Below are 26,057 nucleotides of genomic sequence, written 5' to 3'. Positions count from 1 at the left end.
TAAAATGTTAATGGATACAGCTTTGACAGATTCCTGTCATTTCTAGTTGAGGTCATGTGTGAAAATAGTCCAAGGGAAAATGCAAAGCAAACAATAGCTTTGCAGCGCATTATCCCATTATTTGCCAAAGTGTGAAGGCTGCTTAATATCTTGTTTTGCTTAATCGCTTGAAAAAAAAATTGAGGTTTCATTAAAAAAGTTCCATGGGATAAATAATCTAGTCCAGACTTCGTGGGCACTGGAAGCTTGTGCATATTGTAAATGTATTTCCAACCCACCTTCTGTAAAGCCCCTTGGGATGTTTTTCTAAGTTAAAGGCATTACATTACATAGATACAAGTTGTTGTGTAACATCTTATCCTGAAAGATACATTTTGAGACTGTAGGAAAAAAGAAGTCTCAGCTGATTTGTCCAAAGAAATTGTTACGTTCCAAGAAACTGTGAAGAAGCAGCTTCCTAAGAAGGTACATTCACCCCTGGTAATCTGACTCCAGTTCTCTCAAAGGTATTATGCTGTTTAGTATTTTGTCTGTCTTTTGCTTCTGTTTGTAAATCCAGAACAGTAGTTTAGAATGTATAGTGTGGGCAACAGAAATTGATATTTTCCATCATCCAGAATGACAGGAGACAGAGAACGTTGTACATGTTCTCCGGTAAGCAATTTACTGTGATCAGGTTTAAATAGACTTGGGCTATGCTAACACAAGTACAGCAGAGAATGAGGACGCAGGTTTCAGTTCATAGGAGACGTCAGTCTGCTTATGGAAACTTGTCAATAGTAAGAATCTGTAAAATAGCCAAGTGAAATGCAAGCGCATTGCATTTTACTATGGCTTCCCATACCCTAGAGAAAAATGACGCAGTATTCCCAGTAACATTTCAATCACATGAGAAGACCCAGTTTCTGATGCAGCTCTCTTTCAGTCATGTCAGCTGGTGGTTATGCAAAATACCTTTTGAATGGAAAAGTTCACCAATGAAGGAAAATATTCAATTCAACAGATTATCCAAAATTGTATGGAGTAGGCTATGGGCTCTCGGATCACAGTCTTGGATTTCTGATGCCAGTATCAACTACGTGAGCATTGCCTGCACAGTTTGTGTGACTGCAACATATTCAAAAGTATCTTTTTATTGACTATTTACAGTCATCTACAGCCAACATTAAAACATAATTGAATGCCGTATTCTGGAAATATTGATTGGCCTAACCATTATCAAGATATTGATTTCTCATTCATTCCTGTGTGCTTTGGTTGTAATCTATACTGTATTGAGCTGTTTTTGCTGACAGATCACAGATTTTGCTTCTGGGATCTTAAATGTATATTGATTCAATTCATATACAACATTGATCAAAAGCAAAACCTTTCAATAATGTTTCCATTTTCTAGTCAAATAGAAGCACAGTGGAAAAGGTGACTTCTAACTGGCCCTGCAGGAATTGACTTCTTAGCATTGTTGGAAGTTGTTTCTTAGTAAGTATTTGCTGGTGTCAGGACTGAATCAGATTTTCATGTATGCGTTGTCCATTGTAGTATAGTAATAAATCAAAGCAGAAATGTGATGAAATGTTGATTTCGGGCCCAGTTAGAACCATGAGACAAGTATGAAACAGTAACAAAAATACAAAATACTTACATTATAGCAAGTGAAAAGAAGACCAGCATTAGTCCTGAAGCTATTAATGTTGCTATTAGCTTGACTACTGAACTAAACCCTTCCTAGCTCTAAATTATCTTCAATTTATGTGGAGTAGACTCCATTAAAATTTGGCATTTAATTGATTTATTTAATAAAATCCTTAAACAATATTTTTTTTAAATCCCTACATTACACGTGTCTGACATTTTATAGTGTCTGTCTCCTCTTCTTTACTGAAAGTGCTGACTTGTATTGGTTTATGAAAAAGAAAGATTTATGTTTATTTAACGCCTGACTGCAGCTCTCTGAAATGTATCAAGTGCTTCAAAAATAATGCATTAATTTGTGTTGTAGGCAAACATGGCAACCATTTTGTGCATAGGAAATTTCACAAACAGCAATAAGATGATTTATTGGTTAAACCATGTTGAGTGATATTGGTTGAAGGAGGAATATTGGGCGAGAGACTGGGAGAACTCTCTGCTCCTCTTTGAATAATGCTTGGAATATTTAACGTCCACCTGAACCACTAGAACAGACAGACAGGGTTTCTGTTTAAGAAGGAAGGTGCTTCTAATAATGTAGTACTCCCTCAGTATTGCAATAGCGTGGGGCTTGAACCTATAACCTTTTGACTGGGAGCAAGGTTGTAACTTGCCTACGTAGCTGTTATTCACGTAGAAGCTTAACCCTTCAGCTTATTTGGGTATGGCAGGCATGACAACTGAATACAATCCTGTTTTCATCTGCCATTGATGCACATGTACTTCCCAGCAGGGGTCATTGGATAGCTTGTCAGGAGTAGGCTGATTTGTCCCCTATCTGACCCAGAGGTGCAGGGACCAACTACAGTGCTCTCTCCACCAGCTGATCTGGTACCCTCCTGGTCTGGGTGGTTCATTTACCCAATGAGCTATTGGGGCAAGCCAGTATCATTTAAAGGAGCCTACACTACATTGTGCCGGTATCGAATAGTTCATGAGCAGATTTAATTTAAACTATTATTTTGTTTTGATATATAGTGCACTATATTTCTGAAGAGTGTCATAAGCCAAGCAAACTGACATTTCTTCCAAAATGTTTGAACCAATAGTAGAAATAGGCACAAAAATCAATTGTCTGTCATGAGTAAGATACTTCAGCGCATTGCAAATGGCTTTCCAGGTTTTAAAATTCAGTTTGACTTTAATGTGCCTGGTTGATGCTTCATTTAATATACAGTAACAATGTTGACTGTGCCATGTTATATTAATATTTATGTATCTTCTTACAGTACAATAAACTGCAACAATGCTGGCCTGATGCCAAAGATAAAATGTCTATCTAAAGAGGTTAAAACTGTGCCGTACTATATGAAGCAATTGGTGTTTTGTGCAACATACATATCAAAAATACTTAACTGAGGAAAAAAAATCAGAATAGACTAAGTTCAACAGCAAGTCCATATGTGCCAATTCTTGATGTAGGACACTCCCAGTTGTACCACACAACTGGGGCTGTAGTGATGTGCCATGTGATGACTCTGGAGCAAAAATAAGAGGGAGAGCTGATTTCTTCCATGCCTCCTAGTATTGGGTCAGAGCAGCATAGGCAGAGGTCTGACTCTAGGCTACCCATCCATCTACTCTTTTATATGGCCTAGGGAGCCATGGGAGCTAGGCAGAAATGGAAGGATTTCACTCCCTCACTAAAGGAGCTACATGATGAAAACTTTCAGTGATTTTAAACTGTGATGCTGCAATATTCTAGTCACACTAACATAAATGCTTGAAGCAATGATAAAAATATTAAAACAATAAAAATGCATATAAAAGTCAATTTAAATCAGTATCATTGCCATAGGAGAGTCATACTTCCCAGTTGTGTTTGTAAATATGTGACATAATTTCTGACTACAATGATGCTGGGCTTTTCTAGAATCCTATTCTCCCTAAAACAACAATGGTCCCATTTTAAAAGATTTCTAAAATCTGTTATTCAATCCAAAATACAATGGAATTACAAGAACCCTGCTATTTTGTACAAAATATAATCTCCTGTGAAGATATAGAGGCCTTAATGCAGTTGTCCTCACAGCTGTTCCTTGTGGTGATAAAAATAAGGGAAGCAGTTCTAATAATGAGTGTGAATTTGACTTGGCATGTCGTAATATCTGTATAGTAACGGAGCATCATGGCAAAGTTGAGCCAATTGCAGAAAGGAAGGGAAGGGAAAGGCAGTGGTTGTCATCTAAAGGAGCAACATTTGAAGAAAGCCTGGGAGGAGGTCATCAGCTTGGCCATAATCAATCTGAAGTCGGGGAGACCAGAAAAAAAGGATAAAAACACTTCACACCAGCATTACTGTTGGAAGTGTTAATGAGTCTGCCTATGCTTAATATGCCCAGTTACATTTGTTCCTGGCATTTGCAGTTCTGTGCTTGCCACATTTCAGTTGACTTCCTTCAACTTTAGATCAGCTCTCCTCGCCTTTGAGTAACTGCAGATGCTGCAGTAAACCTGGAAGCGAGTCACATTTAAACCCAGCCACTCACTATCTTCACGATTGCACATCTGCCCAATACACTTTAAATGTCTGACAAAACTAGATGGGATAAATAAATAATGAAGTAGTAAATATGTGGCACCATGCTTGGATTTTAAAAGCTTATAGACTGCAAGAGGAAGGAACAACTTAGGGAAGTGACGAATCATAATTTTAAAGTCCTGGAAAAGGGGAGTGAGACTTCGGGGTAAGTCTTGATTTCAACGCAGTGAAAATGAAGAGGAAGCACAGCAAATACAGCAACATATTTGAAGCCAATGAGAAGTTGACAGTAATGCAAAGCAATGGCCATGAGAAATGTTTGATGGATAAGGCAGCCTAGTGATTACAGTACTGGACTAGCAACCCAGGGATATGAGTTCAGATCCCATCATGGAAATTGTGAAATTGAATTCAATCAATCTGGTAATTTGTGGGTTGGCACCAGGAAAATAACCATGTCGTAAAAACCCAAGTGCTTCACTAATGTTCTTCAGGGAGGAGGAACATTGGACCCCTACTCGGTCTAGCCTGTATATGATTCAAGTCCCACACTATGCAGTTGACTCTTACTGCCCTCAGGGCAACTAGAGACGGGCAATATTTGTAGCCTTGCCAGTGTCACCCACTTCCCAAGAACATATGAACAAAAAAAAAATCAGAAGAATAAAATTACAGAAAAATCTACACATTCTAAGTGTATAGGGATGTGATTTTCTGAAAATACAGAGAGAGAAAGAAGCATATGTAAAATACATATTATGGCACCCCTATATGCCAGAGGTTTTATTGAATAATAGTTTATTTGCCCACAGGAAAGCTTATGCTTTAGGACAAAGAGGGCAGTTCTGTTTTCTGAGCAAGGGTGCAGCTGCTGAGATAAATTCAGCCTGTGTCAGCTAATAAATTGAGACGAGGTATGGATTCAGGCAAAAGCCACTGTATATAGTTCTGTTTAATCACAGCCATCAGTTTCGCCCACAGTCATCTAGTTCATGAGCTCTAATTAAATACTGCTCGAATAACTTTATTGCTCCTCAAGAATTTAAAGTTGCACCAGCTGGGCTTTCCACCATTTCAGCTTTGCAAAACCTGACTTTGTTAAATTCAATTACGGGGAAGCTTTGTTGAGCATTGCAGCATGTGTGTCTACTGAAATGTTTTATGGTTCTTAGGCAAACTGGTTTCCTTTCTTTCCTTATAGCCAAATCAATGAGATGACATCAGGGGCTCGAATTTAGCAGGCCTGCGGGTTCCCAGCGGGTGGTCCTCCGGGAGCGTGGTCAACACGCTCGGCGAAATTAGTGGGTTGCCCGCGCGATCGTAGCAGGCAACCCACTAATAGGAATCAATTACCTGCTCCTCCGGGGTCCACGGCGCTGGCCTGCGCGTCGGTCGGGCTGCGCATGCGCAGTACGATCTGTCAGCTGGAGGCTCTCTAGTTAAAGGGGCAGTCCTCCACTGACAGATGCTGCAACCAATGGAACAAATTGCAGCATGGAGCAGCCCAGGGGGAAGGCTGCTCCCAGTTTAATGATGCCTCACCCCAGGTATCATCAGATGGGGTGAGGAGGAGGGGGAGGGCACAGATCTTCCACCCGGCGGGCGGGAGGAAGCGGCCTGCCTCTGCCACCAAGAAGGCCTGGCTCGAGGTGTCAGAGGGGGTCACCTGCGCCACCAACATATGGCCCACCTGCTTACAGTGCAGGAGGCGCTGCAATGACCGCAGTAGGTCAGTCGCAGTGAGAACACGAAGTCTTTCCCCTACACTCCGTCTGCCACAACACTGCCCCCACCACACATCTCCTTCGGCACCGCCAACACTATTCTGTAATATCACCCTTCATACCCACTCAAACCCCATCCTCATCTTACCTCCACCTACTCACCTCGCCAGTACTCATCCTGCCACTAACACGCAACCCAATCCTCATACAATCTCATTGCTCCATCCCATACTCACCCTCTCGTGCATCTCCCTCACGGCCAGCCTCACTCAACCTGCCACCACCTGTGCTGCAGCCACAGGGCATGCATCACATATGTGCAGTAGGCAGCGTAAGGCAAACGTGTCGTGAGCATGAAGGGGGTGCACAAGGGTGCCTGAGGGTTTGTCATGGGTGTTACCTATATTGAATTTCAGAGCAACAAACAGCACACATTATATTGACACCACCACTGCCATGTCTCCGCGAATCCTGTCCGTTGTGTCCAATAATGCCCGCTCCTGGGTATCACTGAGGACCCACCACTGATGCCACCCATCGTGTTACTGCAGAGTAGGTGCAGGTGTATTTGCAGGGCTCGTCCGCGCAGACGACTGAGAGACATCGGCGGTGTAGCCGGCTGCACCCTGGAAGGATGCGGAGGAGAAGGTGTGGAGGGCAGTGGTGACTTTGACAGCGACAGGTAAGCAGTTGGTGCTGGGGCCAGCCAGGAGCAGCTCGGCATGAAAGAGCCTGCAGATCTCCACGACTACATGTCGAGCGAATCTGCGCCTCCCTGTGCACTGCTGCTCGGAGAGGTCCGGGGAGCTGCGCCTCGGTCTGTGGACCCTGTGGCGAGGGTAGTGCCCTCTGCGATGCGTCTCTCTCTGCGGTAGCCCTCCCTCCTGCTGTGCAGGTGGGCGTGCAACAACACCGTGTTGGGGGGATCCACGTCTCTGCGGCGGACGGCGTGGACTGCGAGGCTGCTGGGGCTGGTCATGCTCTTCGTCCTCCGAGGGTGTCCACACACCACCCATCTGGCAGGTGTTGGTCTGAGGGGTTGTGCAGGGTAGGTGGGTGGTTCCTCGGACTGGGGCTGCGGTTTCGTGTCGGTCTGTCCTCTGGCTTGGTGGGGGGCAGGGGTTGCCCTATGTGACGCGGTGGCCTCCTGCGTGGGTGAGGGCTGTCCCCCGTGGAGTGCACCTTGGCACCTGCCACAGGCTGCTGGCTGCAACACGCCTGGTTGGAGAGAGACTGTTTCCCCCAGTGTGTGAAGCTCACTGCCTTGAACCTAAAATCCCACACTTCCTCTTTTGACAGCTGCTTCAGCTCATTAACTGACCTCAACAAGCAAGGTAAGTACTCTCAAGTGGAACCCCGCTGGCTTTAATTGCCTGCGGGATTCCCACCAGCGGGGCTTGCGCGCGCAGCCCCGCACGTCAGCGCGGTACCCGGAAGTGGCCGGGATTTCGTCGCGATCCGGTCACGTGACCGGATATTGGGATTTTCCGGGCCCCCCCGCCGGAAACCCGACGCCAAAATCGAGCCCCAAGAGTGGGTTTGGCTATAAAACGAATATTCAAGTTTATTTGTGAAATCCACTCTTCACTTCAAAGTCCCTTCTAATTTTCAGTGATTTATTTTTGTTCCACACTATCCAACTCATTAAATGGAGGGAGCAGTGTATAACAGCTTCTACATTTTGAGATCTGCTGTCACACCACCATATAGGGCTCGATTTTACCAGGCCTGCGGGTTTCCGGCGGGTTGGGTTTCGGGAGCGTGGTCAACACGCTCGGTGAAATTAGTGGGTTGCCCGCGCGATCGTAGCAGGCAACACGCTCCTCCGGGGTCCGCGCTGCTGGTCTGCGTGTCGGGCGGTCTGCGCATGCGCAGTACGATCTGTCAGCTGGAGGCGCTCTATTTAAAGGGGCAGTCCTCCACTGACAGATGCTGCAACCAATGGAACAAATTACAGCATGGAGCAGCCCAGGGGGAAGGCTGCTCCCAGTTTAATGATGCCTCACCCCAGGTATCATCAGATGGGGTGAGGAGGAGGGCGAAGACAGAGATCTTGCACCCGGCGGGCGGGAGGAAGTGGCCAGCCTCTGCCACCAAGAAGGCCTGGCTCGAGGTGGCAGAGGGGGTCACCTGCGCAACCAACATATCGCCCACCTGCATACAGTGCAGGAGGCGCTGCAATGACCGCAGTAGGTCAGCCACAGTGAGAACACGAAGTCTTTCCCCTACACTCCATCTGCCACAACACTGCCCCAACCCCACATCTCCTTCGGCACCGCCAACACTAATCTGTCACATCACCCCTCATACCCACTCAAACCCCATCCTCATCTTACCTCCACCTACTCACCTCGCCAGTACTCATCCTGCCACTAACACGCGACCCAATCCTCATACAATCTCATGGCTCTATCCCATACTCACCCTCTCGTGCATCTCCCTCATGGCCAGCCTCACTCAACCTGCCACCACCTGTGCTGCAGCCACAGGGCATGCATCACATATGTGCAGTAGGCAGCGTACGGCAAATGTTTCGTGAGCATGAAGGGGGTGCACAAGGGTGTCGGAGGGTTTGCCATGGGTGTTACCTATATTGAATTTCAGAGCAACAAACAGCACACATTATATTGGCACCACCACTGCCATGTCTCCGCGAATCCTGTCTGTTGTGTCCAATAATGCCCGCTCCTGGGTATCACTATGAGGACCCACCACTGATGCCACCCATCGTGTTACTGCAGAGTAGGTGCAGGTGTATTTGCAGGGCTCTTCCGCGCAGACGACTGAGAGACATCGGCGGTGTAGCCGGCTGCACCCTGGAAGGATGCGGAGGAGAAGTTGTGGAGGGCAGTGGTGACTTTGACAGCGACAGGTAAGCAGTTGGTGCTGGGGCCAGCCAGGAGCCGTTCGGCATGAAAGAGCCTGCAGATCTCCACGACTACATGTCGAGCGAATCTGCGCCTCCCTGTGCACTGCTGCTCGGAGAGGTCCGGGGAGTTGCGCCTCCGTCTGTGGACCCTGTGGCGAGGGTAGTGCCCTCTGCGATGCGTCTCTCTCTGCGGTAGCCCTCCCTCCTGCTGTGCAGGTGGGCGTGCAACAACACCGTGTTGGGGGGCTCCACGTCTCTGCGGCGGACGGCGTGGACTGCGAGGCTGCTGGGGCTGGTCATGCTGTTCGTCCTCCGAGGGTGTCCACGCACCACCCATCTGGCAGGTGTTGGTCTGAGGGGTTGTGCAGGGTAGGTGGGTGGTTCCTCGGACTGGGGCTGCAGTTTCGTGTCGGTCTGTCCTCTGGCTTGGCGGGGGGTGGTGGGGGGCAGGGGTTGCCCTATGTGACGCGGTGGCCTCCTGCGTGGGTGAGGGCTCTCCCCCGTGGGGTGCACCTTGGCACCTGCCACAGGCTGCTGGCTGCAACACGCCTGGTTGGAGAGAGACTGTTTCCCCCAGTGTGTGAAACACTCTGCCATGCAGGTGAAATCCCACACTTCCTCTTTTGACAGCTGATTCAGTCATTAACTGACCTCAACAAGCAAGGTAAGTACTCTCAAGTGGAACCCCGCTGGCTTTAATTGCCTGCGGGATTCCTACCAGCGGGGGCCACGCACGCAGCCCCGCACGTCATCGGGGAACCCGGAAGTGGTCAGGATCGCGTCGCGATCCGGTCACGTGACCGCATAGCGGGATTTTCGGGGCCCCCCCCCCGTTGAAACCCGCAGGAAACCCGACCCTAAAATCGAGCCCATAGTCTCATTAGCTCACCATAATAGAAAGCATTGCCCTTCACGTAACATCATTTGGAAACCTCTAGTTTTTATTTTCAAAAGATTTTGCTGTAATTCTTTTTCATAGTAAAAGAATTCAACAAAATTGGGATCACTTTTTTTGTTGGTTAAGTTGATTTGAGTTTTTAAAAGCAAACGTTATTTAGGATGGCAAAAGACCAGGCCACACGGTGTATGAACTACAACAACTAAACACAACACACAGATGTCTGTAAGTTGTAATGGTGCCTGATCTTGTAACATTAGGCATCGATCATTTAGTCTCTTTTAATTGTAGGCCTTAGTATTGCTTCACTCAAGTAGCCATTCTTCATGTGTGAGGATAAATGATGATTGCTGGCAGACTATTCAATTGTGGGAGCATCACAGCTGAGCCTGATCCTATCCTCACCCAACACCCACCACGTGCTTTCCAGCAGTCAGGTGTGGAGGCATAATTGATTTTTTTTAAGCCTCTCCCTAGCCTGGAGAGGCTATGACCAATTGTAGTGCCCCACTGCCACCCTGGCTGAGATCAATCAACTCTGCTTTGACCAGGAATGAAACCTGGGATTTTCCTGGTCTGTATAGCTGAGTAGTACAACTGAAGCATTGGGTAAGAGACATCGGTGGGGTGAGATATCGGAGCAGGGTGGTGCAGAGACATCATTTGAAAGGTAGATTTATTTATTTTTTTAACTTTGTGAAACATTATTTTGTTTAATTTATTTAGTTTACTTTTGCCTGATCTGGTCCTTCGCTCCTGCTTTCACCAGGCATGAATCGGAAGCCGTGGGAAAGCTGCCCAGGTAAGTTGAAAATTGTTGTAACTACCTACTATGTAACAAATAAAAAACTTAAGTACCTCAATGAGGTACATTTGCTTCTTTAAATATCGTCCCGCCAGCTTTAATTGCCAGCGGGGTTTCCAGATTCTAGAACCCCGAGCGCGCACAGATGCGTCTGTGTGAGACGCAGAAGTCGACGGGTTGGAGCCAGGTTCCTTACCCGCTTGGGGTTTTACTGATTTCCGCTGCCTCCCCACCCCCAACGCACCCGGACTTTCATTTGAAAATTGAGCCCCATGTGTCCTTCGTTCAATCACTTAAATTATGAGGAAAAACAGATCGTTCAGAGAACAAAAGTTCCAATGGTTGGCTAATATTTTCTTTCCACACATGTCACGATTTGGAGCAATGACTGTTAAGAAAATATTTTGAGAAATAGCTGAATAAATGGAAATTTGAAGTGAATGTACTTTACTGAAAGGAATACGTGACAGCAGCATGAAGAATAACAATTTTCTGCAGTCAAATCATCATTCTAGAATGTGGGTAGTGTTATTTCAATGTCACTTCTGGCAGCGTTTCTGTATCTTGCATGTACTCACAATTAGATGAGAGGCCTGGCAACTGGGGGGAAAATTAGGTTTATTATTCTGAGAAATGCCAGTCTACTTACAAAAACCTTTTAGATTAAAGAATACATAAAGGAAGGAGAACTGTATGAGATGAATCGGGATAGTGATAGATACTGTGCACAGTAATACTGGTTTCTGTGATCAGAAATGCTGTGATCTATAAAATAAAGCCTCTAGCTCGGCCTGAGCTCTGAAAAAAGCTTTTTTTTAAATATAAAAAAAATCAACAGGCCTGCAGCTGGAAGACATCAGAGTAGTGATTTGGAGAAGAAGAAAGTTGAAAAAAAATTCTGTTTCTCTTTTGTGTGTCCACAGCAATTTATTCTGTACATTGTCATATAATCATGCTAGTAAATCTCCTATGTTGTTGCTCCTGGTAAATCTGAGGATTCCACCCATTGTATTATTCTGCTGCTAAGGTGAAGCTCTGTCCTAAGGCCACAAAGTCTAATTGCTGTAAATAGGGACACTTAGCGGAATTGGAAGCTAATTGCTGTCGCTGAACAAAGTTTCTGTCTAGATTTGTAGCTGTTTATAAATCCCTGGTTCTCTCCATGAGGAAAGGCTAGGTTATCAGGTCAAAGCAGGAAATGATTAGCTTTCTTTTCCTGTTTTGTTTTATGCTTGCAACATGGTGTGCAACTCTTTACCTTTAGAAGTCCACCTGATTAGCATGTGGATTTTTATAGTGAAGCCTCATTTTCATTGGAGGTTTATGTACTTGCCTTGCCTGCTTTCGATTGTTACATGCCACACATGCCTAGTTGCAATGTGTTGAAGTTTTATGAATGTTTAGAATTTGAAATTTAAGCTAATTGGGTGAAGTCTGACACAGACTTTGCTTATCAACTTGTAAGCACTTCTGCAAATGATGAAACCTGGTTTATATGAATTAGAAAACAATTCCTTAGTTATTTCACTTGCTGCTATAAGGTTAAACTTAAGGCCCTTTTCTGCGGTAAGCACACAAGCAGTCCCATTAGTCAAGAACTGCCTTTTACTCAACACTTTTTGACAGTTTGTTTTAAGACTATACATCACTGAAAGTAGCAAATTTTACATTGAAAAGCCTTTTGGCACCTTACATCATGTGAACCTCAAGTAAGTGTCCTGCGCCTTTGAAGAAGACAATTCCTGGATTTGTCTGACAACAAAATGATCCAGAGAAGAAATCAACCTTTGACAGGATCTGAATATTGTAAGGAGCTAGATTACGTACGTTGAAAAACCATTTCTGATGAGAGAAAATACTGTCATGATGGAAATAGGATTTATTTTCTGGTATCAATTAATTACTGAAAGAATTATTGACTGTAAAGGACATCTCGGACACAACTCTGCACTGAAGCACACTTCAGTAATTGAAAGACGTGACTGCTGTATTTGGGGAGCAGTAATAAATCAGAACGCAATGTCAAAATCTGACAGCAGCTCTAATGTTCTGAAATAATTACGGCATCGCACCAGAAACAACATTGTATGTGTCGTCTTGATCAGAAGTATAAAGGGGACATTACTCTTCCTGTACAGAGAAAATCTATTTCAGGTTAGGGCTGAGCATTGTTTTTGGGGCAGAGTAGAGGCAGGCTTGCTCTGTTTCCAGCTGTGCTATACCTAACTTAGGAGTGTTGGATGCTGACACAGGGTGCCTGAAATGGGAAGAGATTATTTCCTAGCACTAACACCCGCACCTTTACCAGCACAATTTTTTTAACATCAAAGTGACCTTTATTCTTTAAGCTACGTGTTTTGTTCCGTAATCCTGTCTTTATCATTTTTCTAGTGTATAGAATTTAAAAGTATGATATTTTCCTGTTTTTTAACTTGTTTCTGAAGAGATCAGTGTTTTGAGAGATTAAAGTACAGGGTCAGTGGTTTTAACAAAATCATTGAAATAAAAAGATTTTTTATCTAAATAGGGCAAATTTAGAAAAAGACATGAAAATCTCTGATATAATGTAAGTGTTTGACTCCAACCTAAGCGGCTTGAGTACAAACCTGCTCTCTTACTGGCACTTATATTTTGGATTCCCCAGGAGGTGAGTTTATCCAACTCAGCTGGGTCATTTAAAGAGGGCGGGAACTCTCCTTCCTGCAATAGCTTAACTCTAAAGTGGACCAGCCAAGAAATGGATCATACAGAGTAGTAACAAAGATGTCTCTAGGGCAGATCATCCCCCTCTCTCTGCCAAGAAGCATAATGTGGGCACAGAATCCTTCTGACAAATTCCAAGGTAATCAACAAGTCCAAGTATTTGAGAGTCATATTGCAAGTAATATGTCAGCAGGAAATCTCCCTTTAAAGGCTTATAGACACATGGAAAATAGGAGCAGGATTAAGCCATTCGGCCCTTCGAGCCTGCACCGCCTTTCAATATGATAATGGCTGATCCTCTATCTCAATACCGCTTCTCTCCCCATACCCCTTGACGCCTTCTGTGTCTAGAAATCTTTCCATCTTCTTCTTAAATATATTCAGTGACTTAGCCTCCACAGCCTTCTGTGGTAGAGAATTCCACAGGTTCACCACCCTCTGAGTAAAGAAACTTCTCCTCAACTCAGTCCTAAATGTCCTACCCCGTATCCTGAGACCGTGACCCCTCATTCTGGACACCCCCCAGCCAGGGGAAACATCCTCCCTGCATCCAGTTTGTCTAGCCCTGTCAGAATTTTATACATTTCAATGAGATCCCCTCTCATTCTTCTAAATTCTAGTCTGTACAGGCCTAGTCGACCCAATTTCTCCTCATACGACAGTCCTGCCATCCCAGGAATCTCCCTGATGAACCTTTGCTGCACTCCCTCTACGTCACGTATATCCTTTCTTAGGTAAGGAGACCAAAACTGCACACAATACTCCAAGTGTGGTCTCACCAAGGCCCTGTATAATTACAGTAAGACATCCTTACTCCTGTACTCAAATCCTCTTGCAATGAAGGCCAACATACCATTTGCCTTCCTAACTGCTTGCTTGCACCTGCATATTTGCTTTCAGTGACTGGTGTACAAGGACACCCAGGTCCCTTTGTACATCAACATTTCCCAATCTATCACTATTTAAATAATACTCTGCCTTTCTGTTTTTCCTTCCGAAGTGGATAACTTCACATTTATCCATGTTATACTGCATCTGCCATGTAATTGCCCACTCACTCAACTTGTCTAAATCACCTTGAAGCCTCTTTGCATCCTCCTCACAACTCACAATCCCAACTAGTTTTGTGTCGTCAGCAAACTTGGAAATATTACATTTGGTTCCCTCATCTAAATCATTGATATATATTATGAATAGCTGGGGCCCAAGCACTGATCCCTGCGGTACCCCACTAGTCACTGCCTGCCACCTCGAAAAAGACCCATTTATTCCTACTCTCTGTTTCCTGTCTGTTAACCAATTTTCAATCTATGCCAGTATATTGCTGCCAATCCCATGTGCTTTAATTTTGCACACTAACCTCTTATGTGGGACTTTATCAAAGGCCTTCTGAAAATCCAAATATACCACATCCACTGGTTCTCCCTTATCTGTTCTACCAGTTACATCCTCAAAAAACTCCAGTATGTTTGTCAAACATGATTTCCCTTTCATAAATCCATGTTGACTTTGTCTAATCCTGTTGATATTTTCTAAGTGTCCTGTTATCACACCCTTTATAATAGACTCTAGCATTTTGCCTACTACTGATGTTAGGCTAACCGGTCTGTAGTTCCTTGTTTTCTCTCTCCCTCCTTTTTTAAATAGCGGGGTTACATTTGCCATCCTCCAATCTGCAGGAACTGTTCATAATCTATAGAATTTTGGAAGATGACAACCAATGCATCCACTATTTCCATGGCTACCTCTTTTAATACTCTGGGATGCAGATTATCAGGCCCTGGGGATTTATCGGCTTTCAGTCCCATTAATTTCTCCAGCACTTTTTTTTACTAATACTAATTTCCTTTAATTCCTCCTTCTCACTAGCCCCTTGGTTCCCTAGTATTTCTGGGAAGTTATTTGTGTCCTCTTCCATGAAGACAGAACCGAAGTATTTGTTTAATTGCTCTGCCATTTCCTTGTTTCCCATTATAAATTCTCCCGTTTCTGACTGTAAGGGACTTACATTTGTCTTCACTAATCTTTTTTTCTTTTTACATACTTGTAGAAGCTTTAACAGTCCACTTTTATGTTCTTTGCAAGTTTACTCTCTGCTCCATGTAGTGTGTTAAAAGCTGGAGATTTGTTTCAATGTCCAGACTGAAGGATCTGGTCTCTTTTTAATCTTGACCTCTTTTTGTCAGTCTCTCTAAGTACCAAAATAAGCTGGGTTTGTGATCATTGTGAATATAAGATAACATTTTTGTCAAGTTTTCTTGAATTCAATGGTGCAGTTGAAAAGGAATGCACATATCAACAAAGTAAATTGATTTCTGTTTATGTGGAATTTAATTTGGCAAATAATGAAAAATCAGGTCCCTTAATGGAATCCAGCCTGGAGAACAACACATCCCAGCAGCATCCTGATCTATACTTGTACTCTTTATTGCTATATCAGCACTTGGGCAATTCTTAAACTGCCATCAGTCAATCTACATTTCTGCCATTCTCATTTCCTAAAGATTCTGTCACACATGATTATTTAATCTTTTCACTTATTGTAGCTCTTGCCATTGTAAATCTTTCTTAAACACTGAGCTCAAAAATCTAAGATGACACCTCAGTGCAGTACTGAGGGAGTGCTGCACTTTCTGAGGTTCTGTCTTATAGATGAGACATTAAACCGAGGCCCCATCTGTCCTTTCAGATGCCATATAAATGATCCCATGGCACAATTTTGAAGAAGAGCAGGTGAGTTCTCTCCGATATCCTGGCCAATATTTATTCTCAACCAACGTCATTAAAAAAAACAAATTATCTGGTCATTTATCTGATTGCTGTTTGTGGGACCTTGCTGTGCGCAAATTGACTGCCGCATTTCCTACATTGCAACAGTGACTACACTTGAAAAGTACTTCATTTGCTGTAAAGCGCTTTGGGACATCCTGAAGTCGTTAAGGGCGCTGTATAAATACAAGTTTTTCATTAATCTTTATTGCCAGCACAGAAGTGCTTAAGTCACTTATTTTCATTGCATTTTAAAAATTGCACAAAATATTTATTGCAATGCTGGTTATGTCCCGTGCATCAGCTGTCATATGCTGTTAATGCAATAAAGTTATCTAAAAGTTATTTCACATTATAGCCTCAGCCGCTCAATCACCTCCTGCCATTCTGCAGCTTCTCTTCGATCTGTCCCCTGCTCTCTCAAAACTCATATCTTCCATGAGGCCCACCTCTTGCCCCCTTGACCTCTCTCCCCACCTAATGCCTGAGCATTCAGCTACCTTTCCTGTCACCAATAGTTGTTGATATTGCTAATGGCTTTCTTTGCTCTGGCACTGTCCCTCTTCCTTTCAAAACCATTCTCATCACCCCGCTCCTCAAAAAGCCTATCCTTGACCTGTTGGTCCTCTGCAATTACCGCTTCATCTCTAACCCCTTTTTCTTCTCTATGGTACTTGAACATGTTGTCACCTTCTAGTTCTATCCTTATCTCCAACATAACTCTCTGTTTCTGCCCTGCCCTCAGCACCGAGACCACCCTGGTCAAAGTGACCAATGGCATCCACTTTGACTTTGACCACAGGATATTGTCCCACCTTGTCCACCTCAATCTCTCTGCAGAAGTCAACTTGGTTGACTGCACTGTCCTCTCAATACCTCTCTTCTGTGATCTATCTCTGTTGGATTATCTTTGTGTGGTTCCATTCCCATCTGTCCCAATGCAGTCATTGTACCTCTAGGGCTGAGTTTCAAACCCAGTATTTTATACATCACTCAGGTGATTTACTTTCACCTTCACGCTTTGCATCCACCTTACTTAAGGTTGCCAATTCGGGTTGAACATATTCCAAGGGGTTCAGTTATATGACATTCGCTGCAGTCTGCAAATGTTATGACATTTATTTAATGGCTTGATATCTGTGCTTTGCTGAGGGTGCCAACGACTGCCATTGAAGGCTGTAATTTTGAACGACTGACCTGAGTATGATTGTGCTGAAATTGAAGGTCTATGACGGCTTCATAGCCAGAGACCGTAATCCTCCTCTTCATTTGGCTCCTCCACCAGATACAAGTCGTCCTGCTCCTGCTAGCTCATGGCAATAAAGCAAGCAAGGCAGGCTACTACAGGCACAGCGAATTTCCTTGTGTCTGGTCCCTCTCCACTGCTGTAACTTCACAAGAAGTGCGGCCAGCTGCCTCTCCAGTGAACTTATGGGAGGCGGGGACAGGACCAGTGGCCAGCCAGGAGGGATATTCCAGCAGGGAATTGCTCAATCTGGTGAAAGATAGCGCCTCTGTGTAGGATGGTGTGAGGCAGGAATTGATAGCTCAGGATGTCTGAGGTGCACAGGCACAAACCAGAACACGGAAGTACTTTACTCCCAGGTTGTCAGCAAGATCGCCCGGGATATCGGTCATTCATTCCGGGAGACTCCAGGGCAATCAGGGAGAGTTGACAACGCTAATCTCACTCCTACTGCTGCAAAAGTCCTATTTATATGTTCAGCATCTCTAGATTTGTTTTGTCCATTGTCCTGTTTGCTGATCTCCACTCCCCATAAACTCCAATCGTCGAGAATTCTGTCATTTGGATCTTGACCCGTACGAAGTTCCAATGTTCCATCACCCCTATTCCTGCTGACCTACATTGACTCCCTGTCTTCCAGCCCATCAAATTTAAAATCCTCATCCTCAATCTTTGCACAGCCTCATCACACCTGACCTCCACAGCCATGTCCAGCCTTATGCCACCTTCCATGACCTCTGGTCATTTCAATCCTTTCGCTTGCCTCCTGTGTATCCAGCCCTCTATTCCACTATTGGTGGCAAAGCCTTCAGCTATTTTGCACTTTGGAACTCCCTTCCAAAACCCCTCTGCCTTTCTGTTTCCCTCTGTTGTTAAAAGCTTCTTCAACCAAAAACCTCTCCTAACTCTTCCTCAAAGGCTTAGCGTCTCCTCTTCTTCCTCTTTTGTGAAATGTCTTTGGGCGTTTTTCTCCTTTAAAAGCACTGTAGAAATGTAAATAGTTGTTAAAAGCATTTATTCATCAAAATCGGCGTAGATAGGTATCCAGTGAACTCCTGAAATGGAAAGTTGTACTTTAAAGCAGGAGATGTGTTTTTTGGACTGTTTAATAACTTTAAATGCTACAGAGACAGTTCAATATTGGTGACTCTGTTGCCCCTTGTTAGTGTATTTATCCTTAAATATTTCAAGCATGTGGATGTTGGGTGATCAAATAACTTGCTGTGTGGGCTCACAAATGAAGAGCAACTACTTGGGTGAGGTACCGAAAGGCAGCCGATAGAGCTGTGCCCTAGCAAGGAGTCAGTATGTTAAGAGGAAGAAATTGTGTGAGCAATTTTTTTAAAAATCCTGCTAATTAGAGCCAGCCTAGGAACATTTAGAATGCCCCTGCTATCATAGTATGAAACTCTCCTTCAGTGTAACATGAATAGGAATGGAGGGCATTTGGCAACACTGTCCATTCATGACATCACATTAGGGAGAGTTCGCCACATAATGGAGATAATTTTAACCCCCAAGGGTGGGTTGGGGGTGTGTGGGAAGGTAAAAATTATAAAAATGTAAAACCCGTCTCCAACCCGCCCATCTCCGTTTTTAACGGAGGTGGGTCGAGGGGCAGGCGACCAACCCGCTCTCAGGTGGCGGGTCAGTCAGTAAAATCTTTTAAGGAGGCTGCAGGCCTCCATTTTAATAGCTTTTTTTATTTTTAACTCCTGGAGGCCAGGATTCCCAGGCCTTCTGCTTCACGCCACGTAAGAGGAGGCAAGAAGGGCCAAATCAACAGGTAAGTGACTTAATTGCACTGCTTGTGGGCCAGGAGGAGCAGGAGTGTTTCGTCTAGGCCCAACAAGCTTATCTGCCGCGATCCCACACACTCAATCGGCCATCCCCCCTCCCCCCCCCCCCCCCCACCGGTTATCTGACCCCCCGATCTATCCACGGCCACTCTCCCCCGGCCCCCCTCCCTGATGTCTCTGACCCCTCCTGATATCTCCAACCAACCCCCCAATATCATCCAACTCACCATCCGAGGTCTCCGACCTCTGAATCCAGGCCAATATTTCTTCCCAGTTTACCAGTAATCACCAGTTTCAAAGCATTAAACTCTGAGAAGTGCATTGGTAATTTCCTTTTATAATGTGTAGAATTACGTGACAATTTCTCTTTAATGCAAGTGGTTTACATAGTGTGCACTTTAAGATGAGGTGTATTTAAAATTACTTCTCATTAGGTTGCTTTCTTCTTCGCATAAATCAATCAGCCTTGCTTCGATGTGTGTGTGGTGTGTGTGTGGACTTGCCACTGCACAATTGCAGATCGGTGTGTCTATATTATTTACTTGCTTATATTGTTTGCACGTTATTTGTGGAAAGTTTGAGCCTTGTCAGCCTTCCACTGCCTTAGTCGTTAACCTTGGTGGTGCAGTACTGCCTCCGTTTTGCAACTCCCAGCTCCTATGTTTCAATCAGCTCGACTGCTCTGCTCCCATAACTTTTTTCTATTTATCTATAAATAATACTTTTATTTTATATATGATATAAAAATAAGGGTGGAATGTATGACTTTAAAATGAGGACTGATTTACATCTGCACCCTGATCCAATTATCCCTCAGCTTCTAATTCCACTTCACTTGAAGACTACATTTGGTCTTGATTCCCCATGTGCAATGCCACACGAGGTTAAAAAGTTATAGGAAAAACCATATTTATGCCAAATTGTGTAAAACTATAGCAGTTTACAGCACAGGAGGCCATTGATTTTCTTGTTTGATATGCTTAATTCATCACCTCGGATTGTTCCTACAACCAGTACCGTAAACAGATGTGTAACTAGCAGTACTCCAGGTGTTGTCTTCAGTCACAACTCTAATATGGAAGGACAAATCTATAGATGTACAGTTGGGTACTTTTCCACAGTTCAGATGGATACATAGTGAAGTCTTGATGATTTATCAAAATGTTGATGTCTGTTCCTAGCATCAAATGACATCAAATTGCATTTGGATAAATCAAAGTAGAACCTCGATATATCACAGTAATTTTGGTCTGGTCCTGCTCTCTTACTCTGCTGTGTCACTGGTCTCCTGCTCTCTCAGGCTGTATGCACCGTTTTATTTAGACCTGGGTCAATGTTAATGCTGTAATAACCTGATGAGTAATCAAACTCCCACTCCAGTCTGCTGATCTCCCTCTCTCTGACTCCTGGGCAAATGCAGGAGAACAGGACACCAGTGCTGGAGTCAGGAGAAGAAATCTTGATATACTGAAGCATGTACATTTTTTTGCTAGTATTTTGGCCTTCGTTATGTCAAAATTACATTCTAGTACAAAAGTTTCAGACACACCATTATTGAAGTTCTAGTAACAACACTGAACCAGGACTAGATCTAATTTCAGTTAAAATGTGTGTTGTGTGCGTAGGCTACATGGCATTTCCTAAAGATGTGCCTGGCGCCCATGTACTCATTCATGTAAATCTCTGTTTTTCCTTTTGCCTTTCTTTATTAAATAAACAAGGGCACCGAGCTTGAATTAATGATCCTATTGATTCTGTTTCCCATAACTGGGATACCTTGTGCATCATAACTTGTGATTTATGATCTCACTTATTCTGACAACCTTGATACTTAAACCAGTTATGGTGGAACCTTGATTGTCCGCACCATTATCATGGTCTGGATTATATCCACAGTCATTTATGTGGGGGTTGGGGCTTAGTTTTGCATAAACCAGCTAAAAGGCAATTGAGTGTTCTTAATTGATTTTTCACTGACTCTGGGTTCGTGACCCAACAGGATAAGTGTTTATTATGAGGATGCTCAATACTAGAATTTACTATCCATGCAGATCTGAAATGTAGCTTTGGGTCAGGAAACAAGTGCAGACTTCATGTCTGGGAGACCCACAGGAATCAGGTTGCCAACATATTACTTACAAGAATATATCTCGTTTTAAAATGAGTGTGGAGATGAGATGTACTTTTTAAAATGTGGACCTTATCTGTACATGTTGGAGACTTGATAAGGTCATCTGAATAGACAATTGGGAGTTAAGAAGTCACTGTGCCAGACTAAATATAGGTGGATTCTTAATTATTCACCATGTTCCATTATCTGCTAGTGGATCTCCTCCAGAATTGCAGATAATAGAGGTCCCACTGTATAAATATTACACACATGTTTTTTTCTTTCTAACAAGTAATTTGGGCTCTGATAATTTTTAGTTGCAGTATTAGCTGCATTAACTAAAGTCATAATACTAATGATGAAATTAGAATAAACAGTAAGTTTTCACAAATTGGTGATCAAATTTCTTCAATTTTGTTCCCTCCAGATAAGCCTCAAAACTGGGACATATGGTACGAGAGCAAGTTTGACGATTGTGGAAAGGAGGCCTGCCTGTCATTTTCAAAGGACGTTTTGTGTTCTCGTGTTACAGTTGACCACAACTACTATGCCATCTGCCAGAACCTGCTCTCTAGGTATGCCACCTGGCGTGGTACAACCGGAGGGCTCCTGCATAACCCTCCTGTAGAAATTGTCAGAGTTGGCAGACTGGAGGCCTTGCTTGAAGAATGTGCCAACCCAAAGAAAGAATATGGTCGATTCCAGGCAGCAAGAGAATTACGTGACTACCTTGCAAAGCTGAACAACAATGTAAGGTAGCTCAAAACGGGATCCTTTGCTTTTCACACTGCCCTAGATTTGAGGCTGCAGTTGAGTTGAACGTGAGAGTTGCTCCTGTGTAGAATGTAAACTAAAGTTGAATGAAACTATGCAGTTATGGCACTGTACAGGGTGATAATTCATGCTTGGAACAACAATGGACATCTGCAAACAAACGTGTGGAACTGATTATCTGATTAGAGCATTGAGCTATTATTGACTTATTCTCTGATTGCCTGAGGGGTAGTTCAGAGGAAGACCAGCAGGTCACTGGAGATAATAGACTCTGACAGGTTTATTGATTGCACATGTGTCAAAGGGCAATTGACATAACACAGTATTACTGTCACAATTTGTGAGGCTGATGCCTTTACTGAGGAAACCTTGCTTAACTTGAAAGCCTGTTTAAAGGCTTTAACCTACTGATGTTGTGTTGCGTTTCTACATTTTGAATAAGGAAAGCATTAAAAAAAAGTTTGTATTAAAAAAAAACTTACATGTACTGCCATCAAATTGAATGTTCAAAATTTTGATACGAGTTTGCCCATACTACTTTTCAAATACGTGAACATATTTGTAATTTATCATCTGTAAACTGAAGCACTGAGAAAATATGGCATTGGGGTATACTGTCCAAAACCTTAAACCATCCCCTCATCACTGTTAAGCAATAATTTCATGTTCTACAAAGGATTGGGAGAGGAAAAACTCATTATTTTTAATTATTACACAAGGCGCCTGTGAGCATGAAATAGTGACCTGAGGTTAATTTGTTTCGAAGCAGTGACATTTTAAAAAAAAGCCAAGATAATCATTTGAGGATCTGTAAGGGGTTACTTCTAAGAGAACCAAGTTGACTATTCTGTAAATAAAATTAGGAGAGCTTCCTTTCTAAGGGGAGGGGAGGAGGCAGACACAAAAGCATCTAATATTTGAGCATATACCAAAGAATAAAAATTGTTACAAAATTACCCTCACCTTGGTAACAGAAAATAAACCTATTTATTGAATTAAACACCAGTAGGAGTATACTGAGGAAGTCTTTCAATAGTTATTTATGTATTAAAAATGCATCAACTAACACTGGGATAAGGTTTTTGGTCACAAGTTTACATTTGCCACGTGCTTGACTGGTTTTATTTTTTATTGATTTACTGGGCTGACACAGATGGCAGTTGCTTTCTGCTGTGTATTACATGTTGGTACAGTATTGTAATTTGAACTTAGTTTAGAGTGAGCATTTTCCATTTTGTTTAACGAAACTATATTAATTTGCTTTCAGTTTTTAAAAAATCTGTGTGTTTGGCACGTTAAACAAAAAGCCTTGTTGTTTGTGTGGAAGATAGGGTGGAAAATCTGCTTTTGCTGTTGATTAGCTGAAGTGCAGCAGCAACACCATTGCCAGCTCCTTTCATGCTTGTGGTTCAATCTGGATAAATGTTAAGCTGTTCCCTATAAAGCAATTTTGTGGCTTTAATCTCCATTTTAAATCGCGCTGATGCTTTTGATTCTAATACTAGCTTGAGTTGGCTTCATTGCAGGGAATTGAATTCTGCAACATCACCACAAAGTACAGTAGAAAGCAATAGTGTTTATTTTTCTTTTTTAAAAAAAAATCCTCAGACACTGAAGTAATCAGATTATGATCTGTTTAATGGTACAAATGTAGCTTCTATTGTGTACTTATAACTTGTTAGTGATGACATGGTTGTCTCCTGAGATTTTCCGAATGGGATTTTTGGAGGTTTATATATGCTGAACAATGCTGTCCTCACTTTTTTTTTGTATGTTCTCATTTAGTTTCCATGTTCTATCAAAATTGTCTGACTCACTGTGCCTTTCATTCAAAAGTTGTCTTTATAACTTAAAGTGGATTCATATAATAAAACTTTACTTATTAAAACTTCTTTTTGTAATTACTGCCCTTGGAAAGCACAAGTCAGTATTTTCAAAGGAGTTGCCTTCTATTTTATGCGGAGACTGGTAGCTGCAATATGGGTTCCAGTTAGGCAGTGCTCTCTTTACACTGCCTGGCCAGAACGACTATTCTTCTGCTCATGCACAGAGCTTCTCTCTCAGGAGTTAAAATTTAACGGTTTAGGAAACGCAGACGGTAGTGTTCACAGTTTCTAAATATATAAATTAACTACGGTAGGTTTAAGAAGTGTCCAGAAGGTCAAAGAAACTCTTAGCATTTTGACACTGCACTGGAATTGCACGTGGTGTCAGACTTCCTCCAGGGATCTCATGCCATTTCTCTTAAGGCTCTAATTCTAGATTCATATCCCAACTTTGCAGTGATGTGAAAGTTGCAGTACAAATGCACACTTAATGACTCCTATCCCTATTTGCCCCCCTCAACAGTCTCTACACCCAGTGCTGAACTTGCATGGTCTCTGCTAACGTTACTGTTTTCAGCCGCTAACAGGTGCTGACGTGCAGTTTCATATACATATCACTGTTTGACTTCTCTCTTTTCCTCCTCCCCATTCCATTTGCTTCTCACCTCCAACCGATCAAAGATTGGGAACCAACGATCTCCGGTAAAGCCAGAATGCAACATCGGCTGTCAAACTCAACATCGGTCTGTGGCGTACAGTTATTTTGAGTTGCTCCACTGTGTGACTACTGTACTTGAAGGACATCCTGCTTTCTTCAGGGATTGAAGTGTAGTGCATTAGCAAAGCCGGGGCAAATAATCGAATTACAGCAACAGAATTTGTAAAAACCTGTCCAATTACTTTTGCAGAGTGACTTCATTTACATAATACTACTTCACTATTATTCGTTCAAGCAAATTTGAAGTGTAGTCATATCTCCATGCCAGAGTTTGTCCTTCAATCCACCAGACATATTTTTGAATTTATTTCCTCCACACAACTTTCTCCCTCCTGAACTTGTTGATTCACATCTTACATAGAATTACATAGAACGTGCAGCACAGAAACAGGCCAATAGGCCCAACAGGTCCATGCCAGTGTTTGTGCTCCACACGAGCTTCCTTCCTCCCTACTTCATCTAACCCTATCAGCATACCCTTCTATTCCTTTCTCGCTCATGTGTTTTTCTAGCTTCCCCTTAAATGCATCTCTGCTAGTCGCCTCATCTACTCCTCGTGGTAGCGAGTTCCACATTCTAACCACTCACTGGGTAAAGAAGTTTCTCCTGAATTCCCTATTGGATTTATTAGTGACTATCTTGTATTTATGGCCCCTAGCTCTGGTCTCCCCTGCAAGTGGAAACATCTTCTCTATGTCTATCCTATCAAATCCCTTCATAATTTTAAAGACCTCTATCAGGTCACCCCTCAGTCTTCTATTTTGTAGAAAAAAGAGCCCCAGCCTGCTCAACCTTTCCTGATAGGTATAACCCCTCAGTTCTGGTATCATCCTAGTAAATCTATTTTGCACCTTCTCCAGTGTCTCTATATCCTTTTTTTATAATATGGAGACCAGAACTGTTCACAGTACTCCAAGTGTGATCTAACCAAGGTTCTATACAAGTTTAACACAACTTCTCTGCTTTTCAGTTCTATCCCTCTAGAAATTCCAGTGCTTGGTTTGCTTTTTTTATGGCCTTATTAACCTGCATCACCACTTTTAGTGATTGTGTATCTGTACCCCCAGATCCCTTTGCTCCTCTACCCCATTCAGACACTTATTATCCAAGCAGTATGTGGCCCGCTTATTCTTCCTACCAAAATGCAATACATCACACTATATTGAATATAGAGGTACGGTTTCATGGACACCCTCCAGTACCTCAACCAGGTTGCCATTTTTCATGTGTGAGCCTAGACATAAGCATCAGTAGGCTATTTGACCATGTAGAGCATCATATTCGAGCTTGATTATTTCCTCATCCAGCATCGACAAATGGGCACTTTTTAGAAGGAGTTACTGAATATCTATCAGGAGCTAGATGATTTCCCACCTTAGTCCAGGCCACGAAAGCCAATTTTAGCACACCTATTTCCACACTGACTGAGATCAGCCAACTCAGAACAAACCAGGAATACCACCCAATAGCTTCCTGGTCTATATGGCTTAGTTCCATCCTATACTTGCAGACTGAGCCACCGGGGGTACTATTTTTATCTGTTCAAAACAACAAGAAGTCGAGTATTCGTTAGAGAAATGCTATTCAGTATTGACAATTCACATAGTTTTTTTTAAATGTTCACATTTTTGGAGCCTTTTGTAAC

The 26,057-nt window shown here is 43.1% G+C and overlaps 1 protein-coding gene across 3 annotated transcripts in view; it reads left to right on the top strand.

The window, feature by feature from the left end:
* The window catches only part of dipk2ab (divergent protein kinase domain 2Ab), a 253,383-nt gene extending 229,627 nt beyond the window's left edge, over positions 1-23,756 (top strand). For 2 of the 3 annotated variants that reach the window (XM_067995033.1, XM_067995034.1), the window contains exon 4: positions 21,522-23,756. In XM_067995033.1, the coding sequence (XP_067851134.1) occupies positions 21,522-21,853 (332 nt within the window). In that variant the 3' untranslated portion in view covers positions 21,854-23,756. Of the gene's footprint in view, positions 1-10,388; positions 10,465-21,521 lie in introns of all 3 variants that reach the window. The other variant, XM_067995035.1, reaches the window with a different exon arrangement.
* The last annotated feature ends 2,301 nt before the right edge of the window (positions 23,757-26,057 follow it).

The sequence above is a fragment of the Heptranchias perlo genome, chromosome 13 (assembly GCF_035084215.1).
Source record: "Heptranchias perlo isolate sHepPer1 chromosome 13, sHepPer1.hap1, whole genome shotgun sequence".
NCBI classification, from domain to species: Eukaryota; Metazoa; Chordata; class Chondrichthyes; order Hexanchiformes; family Hexanchidae; genus Heptranchias; species Heptranchias perlo.
Note: the sequence above shows the minus strand (reverse complement) of the source record. Positions and strands in the feature narration are given on the sequence as shown.